The sequence below is a fragment of the Bos taurus genome, chromosome 13, assembly GCF_002263795.3.
Source record: "Bos taurus isolate L1 Dominette 01449 registration number 42190680 breed Hereford chromosome 13, ARS-UCD2.0, whole genome shotgun sequence".
NCBI lineage: Eukaryota > Metazoa > Chordata > Mammalia > Artiodactyla > Bovidae > Bos > Bos taurus.
The window spans coordinates 43,616,613-43,634,503 of NC_037340.1; the positions used below are offsets into that span (position 1 = coordinate 43,616,613).

Below are 17,891 nucleotides of genomic sequence, written 5' to 3' on the forward strand. Positions count from 1 at the left end.
ATTCTTTATTAAGGGATTACATTTTGAAAAATGCTTATTAAATATTCTTTCAAATTGTGTGACTTGCGTGTTTGTATGTACTACAAGATAGTTGTTTCAAATGATGTTTGATCAAGAGTGGGCTTCTTAATTAGAAAAATGAAATGACTGGCCTTGGAGGTTTCTGTGTAACATATGGTCAATAATTGTTCTGCACATCTCATCATTATATAACTTAAGACATTCTGATAAGAAAAAACAAACAAGCCAAGTGGCTAAATACTCCTCTTACCCTGTGAGACTCATTTAATCCTTCTCCTCCTACAGTGTGTCTGCTAACATTGGACAGTCAGCTGGGGCGTTAACTTCCTGTTATTTATAACCTCTGAAGGCAAAAGAAAAAAATCAGTCTGATTACTCAGTGGAGCAACAAACAATGGATCCCAAAGGCCAGAGAGTGAAGCTTAATGATGGCCACTTCATTCCTGTCCTGGGATTTGGAACCTTTGCACCTCGAGAGGTAACATTAGTGGCTGTGGGTTGAAATATAAATAGTAAGTGAATGTAACATGAGAGGAAGGGCCTTGGGTTGTCAAGTACTGAGCTCCTGTGTGACTCTGGGAGGATCTCAAGATTCCACTAACCAGGCTAGAACCATGCCCTGTGAAAGGGGAGAGAGCATTCAGTCTTCACTCTGCATCAGGATCTGAGGCTGTGCTCACCTGCAGATTACTCTGGGTTCCCCTCCAGTTTCCGCCTCTTTCCCAGATTGGCAGAAGAGGTGGGGCTCGGCTGTCAAGAACGCTGTCAACTGCTTTGCTTTGAGGGGGATTGCAATGGTGGGGTTTCTCTGTGTATTTAATTAGTTCAAAAATTCTTTGCTCCTTCTGAAAAGACATGACCCAGAGAAATATTTGAGGTAAAAGTTCTCAAATATGAGGTGACTGAAAACTAATGGGAGACAATTTCTTTTCTACTGTGGGGTGCCTGTTTGGTGCTAAGCAAGACACTCCAGCTGTGCCTGTACTTCTGTTTCTGCTTGGAAACTTCTTCTAATGGAAAATATAGTGTCATTTGAGGGGATAAGCTACAGTCTTACAGGAAAGGTTTTGCAATGTTTCCTTGGGTGTTGTAATATGTTTTTATTAAAGTATAATTTTCAGTGCTTGGTCATAAGAGGAGTCTTGGTGATCATCAACAATGGATCTTTTATAAGAATATAGCTTTGTACACCTTGAATAGATAGAGTTTTTATTTAGTGTATTCTGTGTGGCTTCACTGGTAAACAGAGGTCTCAGTAGCTTTCACCTGCTTTCTTGATGCTTTTACCAGGCAACTTACACCTTTATTGATTTTGCTTCAAACATCTCACAGTATAAATCATATCCATGACTACAAACTTATACTGAGTCTTATGATTTATTCCAGCAAATTTCTGAAACTTGAAGTGGTCTTGGGGTCCTCTTATGCCAGCAATCAACCACTTATTGCCTGGTATTAAATGTTTCTGCACGTCCATTTAGTTACTTACTAGGAATGAAGCAGATGACAGACGATGAGATGGTTGGACCACATCACTGACCCAATGGACATGAGTTTGAGCAAACTCCAGAAGATAGTGAAAGACAGGGAAGTCTGATGTGCTGTAGTCTCTGATGTCTCAAAGAGTTGGCCACGACTTGGTGACTGAGCAACAACAATGTTCAGGGAAACTGTCATGGCTACATCACCACACATACAGAACTAACCAAAGGCACACAAAAAAGTGGGTTCTTGGGAAGATCAACCTGGGCCTTAGCAATATCTTAATCATGTGGATATTTAACTTGTACTTTTGTTGCTTATGTAGGTTCCTAAGAGTGAAGCTCTGGAAGTCACCAAATTTGCTATAGAGGCTGGGTTCCGCCATATTGACAGTGCTCATTTGTACCAAAATGAAGAGCAGGTTGGCCAGGCCATTCGAAGCAAGATTGCCGATGGCACTGTAAAGAGAGAAGACATTTTCTACACTTCAAAGGTGCTGTGTGTTTTGTGTGTACACATGTGTGTAAGTGATTGTGTGCAGGTGACAGGTAATAGGATCAGTAGTTGTTTGGCCAATGGTGCTTATTGCTACAACTTTTTTCACACATATTTATATATTAAATCTAATATCCTTCTCCACCAAACCATACTCTCCCATCAAATAAAGAATGTGATTATACCCTTCTCATCATCGGTGTGTTCAAATTTTAATTTTAAATTAGTCACTTGCTTCTCTGCGCCTATACCAGAGCAATGTGATTTAGTATGGGCGAATGAATCAGACTGAACAGTTGTCAGATTATAGCTTTCCTTATCACCTGGTAGACTTTCTAGAATTTCTTCTCATTCTGAATCAGTTCTTAGATCTGTCAGTATGAGAGCATTAGGACAGGCACTTTGTGTATCACACAAGATCTAGCCGAAATGTCTTTACTTATCTTCCACCCATGTTAATATGTTCAAGGTCTTCTGTATATAACATATACAGTTATGTAAACAGCAAGATATTAATTAATTTTGAGAGATCTGATTGTTTGACCCAGTTAGAGCAAGTTTGTGAGCAGGTTTCACATTCTATCAAACATAATCAGATGATGAACATGGTAATTTTTCAATAATTCTTTTTATCTCTTGCTTCATTTCACTCCATTGTGATTGATGTAAGAATCTGTCTGATTCAACTGATGATAATTTAAGCAAATAATAAAGCTTACATGGGTAAGTTAGATCAAAAAGGACCTCAAAAGGAAAATGAACATCTTTCTTGAGGTTATTTGTTTTAATCAGTAAAAATGTCTAAAGTGTTAGACATAATCAATCAGTTGTGTCCATCTCTTTGTGACCCCATGGGCTATAGCCTTCTAGTTTCCTCTGTCCATGTAATTCTCCAGGCAAGAATACTGGAGTGGGTTGCCATTCCCTTCTCCAAGGGATCTTCCCTACCCAGGGATCAAACCTGGGTCTCCTGCATTGCAGGCAGATTCTTTACTGTCTCAGCTACCAGGGAAGCCCCCAGATGTCTAAATATTAGATGAAAGCATAAAAAAAAATTACCTGAAGTATTGAAATTCCCTGGGGGTCCAGTGGTTGGGACTCAATGTATTATTGCCATGAACCTGGGTTCCATCCCTAACTAGGGAACTAAGATCTCTTCAGCCTCACATTTAGGGCCCCCCATGCCCCCCACCAAATTACCTAAAGAATTAATTTAACACAGCTTCTATTGTTTAACCTCTGCAGCTTTGGTCCACTTCCCTTCGTCCAGAATTGGTCCGACCAGCCTTGGAAAAGTCACTGAATAATCTTCAACTGGACTATGTCGATCTTTATATTATTCATTTTCCAGTGGCTCTGAAGGTTGGCAATCTATTTTTAAAATCAATCACATATATATTTTTTCTTGCCTCAGAATGCTTATAAACTTGCATGGATGGTTGACAAGATTTTTCTTAGTAGGTTGTAGGGAAGACCTCACTATGGCAGAATCCTCCCAAATAATCATTTGTGGTCATCTTTTTACTGAGTTTCTTTGAATACGTTACCTGCTTCCCAGAGAAAGGAGTTAAATAATCTGACTCAAAAACTTGTGAAAATAAAATAGGCAAGTTCAACACACAGTCAAGATTATGACTCCTGAGCCTCTGGGGATTTCATGAATCCAGAGTTTGGTGCAGCCGTGGTGAGCATGACACTGCCTTACATTGAACATGATGAATTTATCTGCTCTTTCAAGTTGAGCAGATTTGGTACTCTTTCTGTGTAGGTCTAAACCTCCCAGCCTTTATAGGGACTTGGGAAGCTTTGCCTACACTGATGTCTGTTTTCACGATGTTTGTAGACTGCACTCAACCACTAAGAACTGTATCATGTAGAACTCTTGATTTTAAGTTATAGAAATCTACTCAAGCTATCTGATGCAAAATAGCTTGGAAGACTATGAAGATGGCAGGTCCCAACCATGGAGATCTAAGGATTTGCAGTACTCTTCAGAAATGTCTTAAAAAAAAAAAAAATCTTTATCAAGCCAATCCTCTAGGTTTGCTTTACTTTTACTGAACATTTTCCATTGGTGGCAAATATGGCCTTGGGACAGCTCAAAGCTCATGGTCATGAACATTTGAAAGCATGTCTGGATCATCCACATTCCATATCAACTTAAGGAGAGCCTTTCTAGTTCACATGCCTGCCCTAGGATATCAGATGCTCAGAGGGAAAAGGAAGTCTGATTATCTAGCCCAGGTCAAGGTTGCAATTTTTATTCTGGAAATAAAGCCATGTAGCTTACTGCCATTCCTAGCTCAAAAGAGGCATTTCAAAAGAGACAATTACAGGAAACAAACAAAATTCACATAAGCCAATATGCATCCCATTAAGATCTACAAAAATTTTATTTATTACAACAGATAGTATGTGTAAGAGATTAGAATAAGCCTCCCTCTAAAGACATTGCTTACAACTCCATATGCAATCATTGCAAATATTAGTATCTAGAAAGTTATAAACCTACCTCATGATGGTTTAATCCCTGGTGCCTGGCAGGCTGGCTAAATGTGGAGAAATTACTTTGTGACATCTCTAAAATGACTGCTTCCATTTCAGCCAGGGGAGACACTTTTCCCAACAGATGAAAATGGAAAACCAATATTTGACTCAGTGGATCTCTGTCGCACATGGGAGGTGAGTCTGGGGAGGAGAGAACCAGGGGAGGAGCCAGGAGAGGGGGAACCTCCTTCATCTCTTCCACTTGTGAGAATGGGCTGTGGACCATCACACTCAGCAGTTCATGAATCTAAGGGTTGTGATGCTAGGGTTGTGGGGGAGGAAACCATTGCTGAAATGTTCACAGAAAGGAATGGAGGAGGAGAATTTTGGCCAGTAAGACAGGCTTCTATTTCCTTCCACATGACGTCTTCCCTGAGGTTTTTCTTAAGAGGAGATGGTAATTCTTCATGTATCATGACCTTCTTCCCCTTTTTCCTTCCTTATAATCAATGCTAATTCTTGACAGGAGACATTTTTTACAGATTGTTTTTCAGCTTTTATTCTTGTTCTATTGCTCATTCCAAGTTACTGTTCATGACTTCACCACCCCTCCCTCCCAGGCCCTGGAGAAGTGTAAGGACGCAGGGCTGACCAAGTCCATCGGGGTGTCCAACTTCAACCACAAGCAGCTGGAGAAGATCCTGAACAAGCCAGGGCTTAAGTACAAGCCCGTCTGCAACCAGGTAAGCAGCTCGGCTCCTCTCCCTCCTGCTCTTCAGAACCTCCTTCTTGCCCTGGCGCCTGTCTGTCCTCCCTCTTCTGTGAACAGAAGATTCTAGAGAACAGGACTCACAATTGTATCTGTGTTTGATAATGTCTGGGTAGAAAATGTGGGAGACTTTTCTGTTAAATTGTGGTGGGGACTGAGGAAAGGTAATGGAGGTGAAATGGGTTAGACTAGACATGCAGAACTAAAGAAAGGAGGTGTTTCCCTGAGCTGAAAGCATGACCAGAAGTTGATGTGAAAGTGCTCAGAGGGAACTGTGTACAAGAATAAAGACAGTGAACATATGAGTTTCCCAAGTGGATCATCAGTAAAGACTCTGTCTGCACTGAAGGAGAAGCAGGCTCCATCCCTGGGTCAGGAAGATCCCCTGGATGAGGAAAAGGCAACTCACTTCAGTATTCTTGCCTGGGAAATCCCATGGACAGAGGAGCCTGGCGGGCTACAGTTCATGGGGATTGCAAGAGTTGGACAGGACCTAGTAACTAAACCACCACCACCAAAGAAAAGTCATATAAGATGGGTTTCAGAGTTGTATGGGGTTTGAATGACTGAATCCTTAGCCTTGGTGTCTTGGCATTTATGAGTACAGTACAGAAACAGGCAGGCAGCACTGTACAGAAAATGTACTAGAGATGATGAAAATCATCCAGGTAAGAGGGTGAAGGTAAAGGATCATGGTGATGCTAACACTAGATGAAATATTTACTCTGAAACATTTACTCAAATGTAGAGCCCACCTTGTGATTTTCTCCGTCTTGGATTGGTTCTCCCACCTATGTCTATCATAAAATTAACTATATAAACACACTTTCCTCTATTTTTCTCTTGATATTGGTATTTCCAGTTTACATATAGGTTGCAGTTTTTCCTTTAGCATCTTTTAAACTTTTAATCTTCCTCTATCCTGTTAATATTACCTTTTAGTATAATCTGACACTCTTCTTTGTTGGCATTCTACAGGTGGAATGTCACCCTTATTTCAATCAGAGCAAACTGTTGGATTTCTGCAAGTCACATGATATTGTTCTTGTTGCCTATGGTGCTCTGGGATCCCAACGACTAAAAGAATGGTATTGAATCCTATTGAAGACAAGTGGGAGTTTTTTGATGAAATAGTTTAAATCGTACAGTACTCAGATAACCCTCATAGGCAGAGGGGAGAAAGGGGAAGGATGGAAAGAATTCTTCTCTTTTATTTTCCCAGCTCCCAGACAATTTTTCTACATTGTATTAGTCATGTAGATTCATCAGGAACAAATGTCTGTATTAAAATCTCTATATAATCCCTCTTTGAGGCCAAAGACACAAGCATATTTCATGATTTACTTATCTATTAACTAATGAACACATTTCTAAAAATATGCATTTCTAGCCTCACTTACCATATGTTTAAAATTGGGATAGTAATATGCAACTTCCAGATCTATCATGATAGAAAAAATTCAAATATGAAGCATTTTTCTAAAAGATCCATAGAAGACTAATGGTGAAATGAATAGCTCTCATTTTGAGACTATTCAATTTTGATCAATATCCTAGAAAAGTGAAAAGTAAAAAAAAAAAAATCCTAGTCTTTTCTTTCTCTTTTTCTATTCATGGTGGTTAAAGAAGAAAAAAAGTAAAAAAGAAATAAAATCCACCTGTTTGGCAGCACTGGCTTCAACTCAAAAATGCATCCGAATCACCTGTATAGCTTTGTAAACACAGAATGGGAGGTGACACAGTTGTGGTTCTGATTCAATTGGTCTTCAGCTCAGCCATGGAATTTGTATTTCTAACAAGATCCCAAGTGATGCTGATGCTGTTGGTCCATGGACCACACTTTGAGAAGCACTGGTCTAGAGTGGACCTACTTGGTCTGTTTGGGAAGTTGCCTCACAAATAAGTCTCAGCTCCTCGGCATTTCTGAATTTCCTTCTAGGGTGAATCCAAACCTCCCCTTTCTCTTGGAGGACCCAGTTCTCTCTGCCATTGCCAAAAAGCACAGGCAAACCCCAGCCCTGGTTGCCCTTCGCTACCAGATACAACGTGGGGTTGTGGTTCTGGCCAAGAGTTACAACAAGAAGCGGATCAAAGAGAACATACAGGTGATGAGAGGGACTGTGGGCAGAGGGCTCCTAGGAATATCCTTCACAAGAGTCATTCTTTGTCCAACTGAGGACAGATACAGCTTCCCTGTCCCCTCTTCTTGTCCCCATCCAGTTGGAAAGTCCTCCGGTCTCCAGGGGAGGGCTGGCTCCTTGTGGGGAGAGGTTAATGCGATTCTTCCTTCCTTCCAGGTGTTTGACTTTGAACTGACTCCAGAAGATATGAAAGCAATCGATGGCCTCAACAGCAATATGAGATATAATGAGCTATTACTGTAAGTGACTTGCAGACATTTCACACAGTTTTCTGTAGCAGGCAGGTCAACAGGGAACTAAGTTTTGTCAAAGCTTAGTTCGAGGGAGACGGTCCTAATTTCCAGCATAGGAGTAAACCAGGGGCTTCCTGCAGACCTCAGACCAGAGGTTTCCTCCAAGGCTCCATCTCTGACCAACAGAAATGTAACTGGGGCCCAGGCCAGCCCAGAGATGACATGGAGGTGAATTCACTACTTTGTACCACTCATCCCTGTGTCTGGTGCACCTCCTCTCAGGGCCCAGGCACCCTGTGGACACAGACAGCACAGTGCTTTCAGCCCACTATTCTTTTAAGGACTTATGAAAATATTTCATCTTCAATTCTTTTTATACATCAGGGGGAAATGATTATATTAATGATTACTATGTAATAATGAATCCATCCTTTTGCATGTTCATGTTTATCTTAATACAACTGTAAAATGCCATGCTTATGTTTTTATGGAGGAGGGACCTACAAAGGCCACTGTGCATGGGTACTGAGAGGTCACAGTGGGCCTGCTTCAACCCCACCCCCACCCCCCAGCCAAGAGTCTAGTCGCTTTTCTCCCTAGTGGGCATTTCTTTACCAAGCCATCACTAATTTCTTTCAAATTTAGCTCTTCATTGGCCTTTTTACCCTGTTCCAATTTCCATTTCTTCATCCTTATATCACCAAATGAATCACAAGTAGATCATGAGCTTAACTGACCCTCCAGTGAGTGATGGCTGTGTCCTTGGCAGGACACACTCAGGTAAGATCGTCTGGTCTCTCTGGTTTTTTGAGTCCAGACTCACCCCAGTGTAGCATTTGTCCACCAGGGCTCCATCCCATGGGGAGCCTCTACCTCCTTGACTTTGACTTAGTCAGTACCATGGAATTTCAACTGCCTAATTACTGCATGTGGTTGTCAGGACTGAAGAGACAGAAGGCTAATCAAACACAAAGAAGTTGAAAGGGAGTTTAAAGAGAAGAAAATACAATCTAGTGATAAAACAAACATTTAGTTTTAAATGAAAGATCTCAAAACTCTCTTGTTTGTAAAGCTGTATCTTGATAAATGAAAAAAGATGGATCCTTTTCTGTTCTCAGCCTTTGAAGTATATTTCTATGTGCTCCTTCATGAAGCTGTGAATGCCTAGATTTGCTCATATTTGTGGGTTTAGGTCAACAGCATGGTTCTTTTGATATGGAATTGCTCAGAATACACTCTTTAGTGAATTGAATTGAAAAGGACAAATTTAGAAAGAAAAATGAGAATATAAGAAGCAGAAGACAATGGTAATGCTAATTATGAACAATAAGCATTCTCATAAATTATACAATAATTTATTCTCTAATTATGATCACTCAGATGAATGTGGTATCTCTTCATTATATTAGAAGCTCCTCACCAGGGGCACCCTGTGTCCTGGCTTTAGTAGTTATTTTCTGAATGTTGTGTGAAAAAGATCAACCAATTCCTTAAGGGTTTTCCTTTTCATCATCTAGGGTCCTATGTTTTACCTATGGCTGAAATGACCTCCACCTTTAGCGGTCGTTCATTTTATAAAAACTTTCCTTACTATTAAACATTTTTTTAAAAAGTTATTTATTTTTGGCTGTGCTGGATCTTTGTTGCTGCATGGGCTTTTTTGTCTAGCTGAGGCAAGTAGAGGCTACTCTGTAGTTGCGCTTCATGGGCTTCTCATTGCAGTGGCTTCTTTTGTTGTGGAGCACAGGCTCCAGGGTGCACAGGCTTCAGGAGTTGTGGTCCCCAGGCTCTAGAACACAGGCTCAGTAGTGGTGACGCATGGGCTTAGTTATTCCATGGCATATGGGATCTTCCTGGACCAGGGATCAAACCCATGTCTCCTGGATTGGCAGGCAGATTCTTATCCACTGAGCCACCAGGGAAGCCACTAGCCATAATTCTTGGGCCCTTTTATAAACTGTAACCTGGGTCAAATTACCTGTCACTGTGGAGGGAATATTACATGTGGATGTTGGGACTGGACTTGCAGGTCCAGTGTACACGTGGAGCAGGCATCTGCATGTGTGCTTGTTGGGGGAGAAGGAGGGACGTGTTTGTAGATTCAGAGTGTCAACCCATCCTGACTGCAACACAGAGCCAAGCTCTCTATGAAAACATGACAGATTTAATAAATTAACACTCCTCTTTCTCTTTCAGGGGTGTTGGTCACCCTGAGTATCCATTTGTTGAAGAATATTGACTGTGAGCTGTACACGTGCATTCTACCAGAACATCTTGCTTCTAGGGCTGTGAAGAGGATTTCTGTACTTGGTAGAGGTGCTTAAAAAAACTGTCTTCCACTTCAAAAACTTGCCTTTCCTTTATTAAAAAATATTTTATGAAATAGTGAAGGCTTGAAAGCATTGATTCTTGTCTTCCCCAATAATTAAAATAATAGATGTAAAAGCTACAGAAAATTTAGAAAATAAAAGGGAAAGTTTAGAAAATGAAGCTAACCTGTGATTAATCCATTTAGTAATACTTAACTTTGGTGCATTTTCCTTTGTCAGTGAAATATTAGTCAGTTGACCTAATAAAGAAATGGAAAATTTTATTCGATTTAAATGTGAGGATTAATACCTTCAAGGAAGAGCATCTCAGAAAGTTCTGAGAACTGTTCTGTCCATTAGAGGTCTAGGTATAGTTGTGGAAGTTTTTAGAAAGAAGGCTGTACATCAAATGACATATTTATTGACAGTGTACATAATCCATATCTAAGCATCATCGTGCTGGGTCATGGAACCCCTAACAAGGTCAAGATAGAATGCTCTCTTTTAAGGAACTGTCTTACTGATGCTGGGAGAATGTTGCTTTTTATGGTTGAGCAGGTCTTCCCTCTGATGGGGGAGGTCTGATCCATGCGTCATACAGACACATAACTCACAGTGAGGAGAGAGGAGTGCAAAGGGCAGAGAAGAATTTTTTGTTGCTGAAGTTTATCTTCTTTTCACAAAATATGTAATTTATTTCACACTTTCGTAATTTTCCTTTCCAACTGTGTGTGCATTCTGCTAAGTCACTTTAGTCGCGTCTGACTCTTGGTCACCTTATGGACTAAAGCCTGTGAGGCTCTTCTGTCCATGGCATCGTCCAGGCAAGAATACTGGAATGTGTTGCCATGCCCTCTTCCAGGGGTCCTTCCCAATCAAGAAATTGAACCTGCGTCTCCTGCATTGGCAGGCAGGTTCTTTACCACTGGTCCCACCTTGTGTATTTATTTATAAATTGAAATAATATTCAGCACACAGATTGCATACTTATTTTTTACTTGGCTTAAGTATCTTGGTAAGCTATGACATAGTATTTTAAAATTCCAGTATTATATTTTGCCTATTGTAAAGCAGTGCATCATATCAAATTATCCAATTTTAAGTCATCTGCCCATGCTCAGCATTTTTTAAAATTAATTAATTTTTTAATTGAAGGATAATTGCTTTACAGAATTTTGCTGTTTTCTGTCAAACCTCAACATGAATCAGCCATGACAGTGAAAGTGAAGTTGCTCAGTCATGTCCGACTCTTTGTGACCCCGTGGACTGTAGCCCACCAGGCTCCTCCATCCATGGGATTCTCCAGGCAAGAATACTGGAGTGGGTTGCCATTTCCTTCTCCAGGGGATCTTTCCGACCCAGGGATCGAACCCAGGTCTCCTGCATTGCAGGCAGACACTTTAACCTCTGAGCCACCAGGAAGCCCAAAAAATATACATATATCCCCTCCCTTTTGAAACTACCTCCCATCTTCTTCCCCATCCCACCCCTCTAGGTTGATACAGAGCCCCTGTTTGAGTTTTCTGAACCATACAGCAAATTCCCATTGGCTATCTACTTTACATATGGTAATGTAAGTTTCCATGTTACTCTTTCTATACATCTCACCCTCTCCTCACCTCTCCCCATGTCCATAAGTCTATTCTGTATGTCTGTTTCTCCATTGTTGCCCTGTAAATAAATTCTTCAGTACCATTTTTCTAGATTTTATATATATGTGTTAGATTATGGTATTTATCTTTCTCTTTCTGACTCTCTTCACTCTGTATAATAGGTTCTAGGTTCATCTACCTCATTAGAACTGACTCAAATGTGTTCCTTTTTATGGCTGAGTAATATTCCATTGTGTGTATATACCACAACTTCTTTATCCATTCATCTGTCGATGGACATCTAGGTTGCTTCCATGTTCTAGCTATTGTAAATAGTGCTGCAGTGAACAATGGGATATATGTGTCTCTTCCAATTTTCGATTCCTCAGGGTATATGACTAGGAGTAGGATTGCTGGGTCATATGGTGCTTTTATTCCTAGTTTTTTAAGGAATTTCCATACCATCTTCCATAGTGGCTGTAACAGTGCAAGAGTGTTCCCTTTTCTCCACACCCTTTCCAGCATTTATTGTTTCTAGACTTTTTGAGGGGGCTATTCTGACTGGTGTGAGGTGGTATTTCATTGTAGTTTTGATTTGCATTTCTCTAATAATGAGCAATGTTGAGCATCTTTTCATATGTTTGTTAACCACCTATATGTCTTCTTTGGAGAAATGAATGTTTAGGTCTTTTTCCCACTTTTTAATTGGGTTGTTTGTTTTTCTGGTATTCAGTTGTATGAGTTGCTTGTATATTTTGGAAATTAATCCTTTATCAGTTGTTTCATTTGCTATTATTTTCTCCCATTCTGAAGGATGTGTTTTCACCTTGCTTATAGTTTCCTTTGCTGTGAAAAAGCTTTTAAGTTTAATCAGGTCCCACTTGTTTACTTTTTTTTTAAATTTCCATTACTCTAGGAGATGGGTCATAGAGGATCTTGCTTTGATTTATGTCACTGAGTGTTCTGCCTATGTTTTCCTCTAAGAGTCTTAGAGTTTCTGATCTTACATTTAGGTCTTTCATCCATTTTGAGTTTATCTTTGTATATGGTATTAGGAAGTATTCTAATTTCATTCTTTTACATGTAGCTGTCCAGTTTTCCCAGCACCATTTATTGAAGAAGCTGTCTTTGCCCCATTGTATATTCTTGCCTCCTTTGTAAAAAATAAGGTACCCATAGATGCACGGGTTTACTTCTGGACTTTCTATCTTGTTTCATTAGTACCATACTGTCTTGATGACTATAGCTTTGTAGTATAACCTGAAGTCAGGAAGCTTGATTCCTCCAGCTCCATTCTTCTTTCTCACTTCTTTGGCTATTCGGGGTCTTTTGTGTTTCCATATGAATTCTGAAATTTTTGTTCTAGTTCTGTGAAAAATGCCATTGGTAATTTGATAAGGATTGTACTAAATCTGTAGATTGCATTTGGTAATACAGTCATTTTCACAATATTGATTCTTCCTACCCAGGAACATGGAATATCTCTCCATCTGTTTATGTCATCTTTGATTTCTTTTATTAGTGTCTTATAATTTTCTGTGTACAGTTCTTTCATCTCCTTAGGTAAATTTATTCCTAGATATTTAATTTTTTTTTGTTGCAATCGTGAATAGGATTGATTCCATAATTGCTCTTTCAGAGTTTTCATTGCTAGTATATAGAAATGCAAGTGATTTCTGTGTATTGATTTTGTATCCTGCAACTTTGCTAAATTCACTGATTCACTTCAGTTCAGTTCAGTCACTCAGTCACGTCCGACTCTTTGTGACTCCATGAACTGCAGCACATCAGGCCTCCCTGTCCATCACCAACTCCTGGAGTTTACCCAAACTCATGTCCATTGAGTTGGTGATCCCATCCAACCATCTCATACTCTGTCATCCCCTTATCCTCCTGCCCTCAATCTTTCCCAGCATCAGAGTCTTTTCAAATGAGTCAGCTCTTTGCATCAGGTGGCCAAAGTATTGGAGTTTCAGCTTCAACATCAGTCTTTCCAATGAACACTGAGGACTGATCTCCTTTAGGATGGACTGGTTGGATCTCCTTGCAGTCCAAGGGACTCTCAAGAATCTTCTCCAATACCACAGTTCAAAAGCATCAATTCTTCAGCGCTTAGCTTTCTTTATATTCCAACTCTCACATCCATACATGATTACTGGAAAAAGTATAGCCTTAGCTCTAGTAATTTTCTGATATCTTTAGGGTTTTCTATGTACAGTATCATGTCATCTGCAAACAGTGAGAGCTGTACTTCTTTTCTGATCTAGATTCCTTTTATTTCTTTTTCTTCTCTGATTACTGTAGGTAGGACTTCCAGAACTATGCTGAATAATAGTTGAGGAAGTGGACACCCTTGTCTTGGGCATCTTAGAATCAGGGATCTTAGGGGGAATGCTTTCAGTTTTTCACCATTGAGAATAATATTTGCTGTAAGCTTATCATATATGGCCTTTACTATGTTGAGGTAGGTTCCTTCTGTGCCCATTTTTTGAAGAGTTTTAATCATAGACAGGTGCTGAATTTTGTCAAAGTTTTTTTCTGCATCTATTGAGATTACCGTATGGTTTTTATCTTTCAATTTGTTAATATGGTGTATCACACTGATTGTTTTCCATATATTGAAGAATCCTTCCATCCCTGGAATAAACCTAACTTGATCATGGTGTATGAGCTGTTTGATGTGTTGCTGAATTCTGTTTGTTAAAATTTTGTTGAAGATTTTTGCATCTATGATCAGCAGTGACATTGGCTTATAGTTTTGTTTTTTTGTGTTGTCTTTGTCTAGTTTCAGTATTAGGGTGATGGTGGCCATGTAGAACGAGTTTGGAAGTGTTCCTTCCTCCGAAATTTTTTGAGAGTTTTAGAAGGATAGGCATTAGCTCTTCTCTAAATGTTTGATAGAATTCTCCCGTGAAACCATCAGGTTCTGGGCTTTTGTATTTTGGGAGATTTTTGATCACACCTTCAATTTCAGTGCTTGTATTTGGGTTGTTTATAATTTCTATTTCTTCCTGGTTCAGTCTTAGAAGATTGAATTTTTCTAAGAATCTGTCCATTTCTTCCAGGTTATCTATTTTATTGCCATATAGCGTTCATAATAGTCTCTTATAATCCTTTGTATTTCTACAGTGTCTGTTGTAACCTCTCCTTTTCCATTTCCAGTTTTGTTGATTTGATTCTTCTCTCTTTTTTCCTTGATGAGTCTGGCTAAGGGTTTGTCAATTTTGTTTATCTTCTCAAAGAACCAGCTTTTAATTTTATTAATCTTCAATATTGTTTCTTTCATTTCTTTTCCATTTATTTCTGCTCAGATCTTTATGATTTTTTTCCTTCTACTAATTTTGGTTTTTTTCTTCTTCTTTTTCCAATTGCTTTAGGTATAAAGTTAGGTTGTCTATTCAATATTTTTCTTGTTTCTTGAGGTAGGATTGTATTGCTATAAACTTTCATCTTAGAACTGCTTTTGTTGCATCCCATAAATTTTGAGTTGTCATGTTTTCACTGTCATTTGTTTCTAGAAATCTTTTTATTTCCCTTTTGATTTCTTCAGTAACCTGTTGGTTATTTAGAGATGTGTTGTTTAATCTCCATGTGTTTGTGTTTCTTACAGTTTTTTTCTTGTACTTGATATTTAATCTAATAGAATTGTGGTTGGAGAAGATGCTTGATACAATTTCAGTTTTCTTAAATTTACTGAGGTTTGATTTGTGACCCAAGATGTGGTCTATCCTGGAGAATGTTCCATGTGCACTTGAGAAGGTGTATTCTTCTGTGTTTGTATGGAAAGTCCTGAAGATATCAATGAGATTCATCTCATCTAATGTATCACTTAAGACTTGTGTTTCCTTATTAATTTTCTATTTTGATGATCTGTCCATTGGTGTGAGTGGGTGGTAAAGTCTCCTACTGTTATTGTGTTACTGTCAATTTCTCCTTTTGTGTCTGTTACTGTTTGTCTTATGTATTGAGGTGCTCCCATGTTGGGTGCATAGATATTTACAATTGTTATATCTTCCTTTTGGATTGACCCCTTAATCATTATGTAGTGTCCTTGCTTATCTCTTAGAATCTTCTTTATTTTAAGGTCTATTTTGTTTGATATGGGAATTGCTACTTCAGCTTTCTTTTGCTTCCCATTTGCATGGAATATATTTTTCCATCCTCTCAATTTCAGTCTACATGTGTCTTGAGGTCTGAAGTGGGTTTTCTGTAGACAGCATATATATATGGGTCTTGTTTTTGTATCCCTTTAGCCAGTCTGTTTCTTTCAGTTGGAGCATTTGATCCACTTACATTTAAAGTAATTATATATTTATATATATATATATATTCCTATTGGCATTTTCTAATTGCTTGGGGTTGATTTTGTATATCTTTTATCTTCTGTTATATTTCTTGACTATATAAGTCCATTTAACATTTGTTGTATGGCTGGCTTGGTGGTACTGAATTCTCTTAACTTTTGCTTGTCTGAAAAACTTTTGATTTCCCCATCAATTTTGAGTGAGATCCCTGCTGGGTACAGTAATCTTTGTTGTAGATTTTTCCCTTTCAGTACTTTAAATATGTCCTGCCATTCCCTTCTGGCCTGAAGAGTTTCTGCTGAAATACAAGCTGTTAAGCATATGCGGTTTCCTTTGTATGTCACTTGTTGTTCTCCCTTGCTTCTTTTAATATTCTTTCTTTGTGTTTAGTGTTTGTTAGTTTGGTTAGTATGTGTCTTGGATGTTTCCCCTTGGGTTTGTCCTATATGGGACTCTTTGTACCTCTTGGACTTGATTGGCTCTTTCCTTTTCCATGTTGGGGAAATTTTCAACTATAATCTCTTCAAAAATTTTCTCATATCCTTTCTTTTTCTCTTCTTCTGGGACCCCTATAATTCGAATGTTGGTGTGTTTGATATGGTCCCAGAAGTCTATGAGAATGTCCTCAGCTCTTTTCATTCTTTTTATTTTATTCTGCTCTTCAAAAATTATTTCCACAATTTTATCTTCCAGCTCACTGTTTTGTTCTTCTGATTCATATATTCTGCTATTGATTCCTTCTAGAGTATTTTTAATTTCAGTAATTGTGTTGTTTGTCTCTGTATGCTTATTCTTTAGTTCTTCTAGGTCTTTGTTAATTGATTCTGGCATTTTCTCCATTTTGTTTTCAAGGTTTTTGATCATCCTTACTATCATTATTCTGAATTCTTTTTCAGGTAATTTTCCTATTTCCTCTTGATTTATTTTGAACTCCTGTGTTTCTAGTGTGTTCCCTCATTTGTGCAGTAATTCTCCACCTTTTCTTTTTTTTTTTAAGGTATTGTGTTTGAAGTCTCCTTTTCCCAGGCTTCAAGGAAAGTTGAATTCTTTCTTTGAAGAAGGTTGAATTCTTTCTTCCTTTTGGTTTCTGACCTGCTAAAGTTGGCCTAGTGGTTTGTGTGAGCTTTATATACAGTGAGATATGTGCTGAATTTTTGTTTGTTTCGTTGGTTTTCCTCTGATGGGCAAGGCTGAGTGAAGTGGTACTCCTGTCTGCTGATGATCAGGTTTCTATTTTTGTTTTGTTTGTTGTTTAGATGAGGTGTGTTGCACAGGGTGCTACTGGTGGGTGGTTGATGCCGGGTCTTGTATTCAAGTGCTTTCCTTTGTGTGAATTCTCACTATTTGATACTCCCTAGGGTTAGCTCTCTGGTAGTCTAGGGTCTTGGAGTCAGTGCTCCCACTCCAAAGGCTCAGGTTTTGATCTCTGGTCAGGAATGAAGATTCCACAGGTGGTTTGTTATGGCATTAAGGGAGAGTAAAATATCCAAAAGCAAGAAACCAAAGATGAACCCCAGACAAATGGCAGTTACAAAATCAGGAAAATAATAATTAAAATAATGGAATATATACATATATACCCATGAGCAAAGTGAAAACAGTCCAGCAAAAATAAAGTACAGCAGATTAATCCAGCAAACAAAGGAAATAAAAAATTATATTTACCTATTAAGAACAAAGCTAACTTAAGCACAAACTGGAAAACAAAACTAAAGCAAGGTGCCAAGTAGGGAATAAAGCAATGAAAACAAAACTAACAAATATGTTGAGAGGAAAGGAAAGAAAGAAAAGAAAGAATATGCAAAGTTAAATAGATATAGATGAAGAAGATGTATATACATTAAAGATTACCTGTAAGGGGAAAAGAACGGTAGGAAAGAAAAATGCTGAATAAATGTAGAAAAAATATAATCAGTTCAAAAAATTAAAAATTAAAATTATAAAAAAGGGAAAGAGAAAAAAATGGAAGAAGAAAGAAAAAAGGGAAAAAAAGGAAAACTCCACAGAACTGCAAAAGCCTAATGTAGAGGCAGAGGTTTCATAACAACAATAGAAGAT

The 17,891-nt window shown here is 38.6% G+C and overlaps 1 protein-coding gene across 3 annotated transcripts; it reads left to right on the plus strand.

Annotated features, from left to right (window-relative positions):
* Positions 1-386: 386 nt before the first annotated feature.
* AKR1C4 (aldo-keto reductase family 1, member C4 (chlordecone reductase; 3-alpha hydroxysteroid dehydrogenase, type I; dihydrodiol dehydrogenase 4)) lies at positions 387-10,220 on the plus strand. Of its 3 annotated transcripts, NM_181027.2 has the most exon segments (9): positions 411-499; positions 1,829-1,996; positions 3,244-3,360; positions 4,603-4,680; positions 5,106-5,228; positions 6,233-6,342; positions 7,194-7,359; positions 7,552-7,634; positions 9,825-10,220. In NM_181027.2, coding segments are annotated over 9 exon segments (972 nt in total). In that variant the 5' UTR covers positions 411-415; the 3' UTR covers positions 9,868-10,220.
* Positions 10,221-17,891: the final 7,671 nt, after the last annotated feature.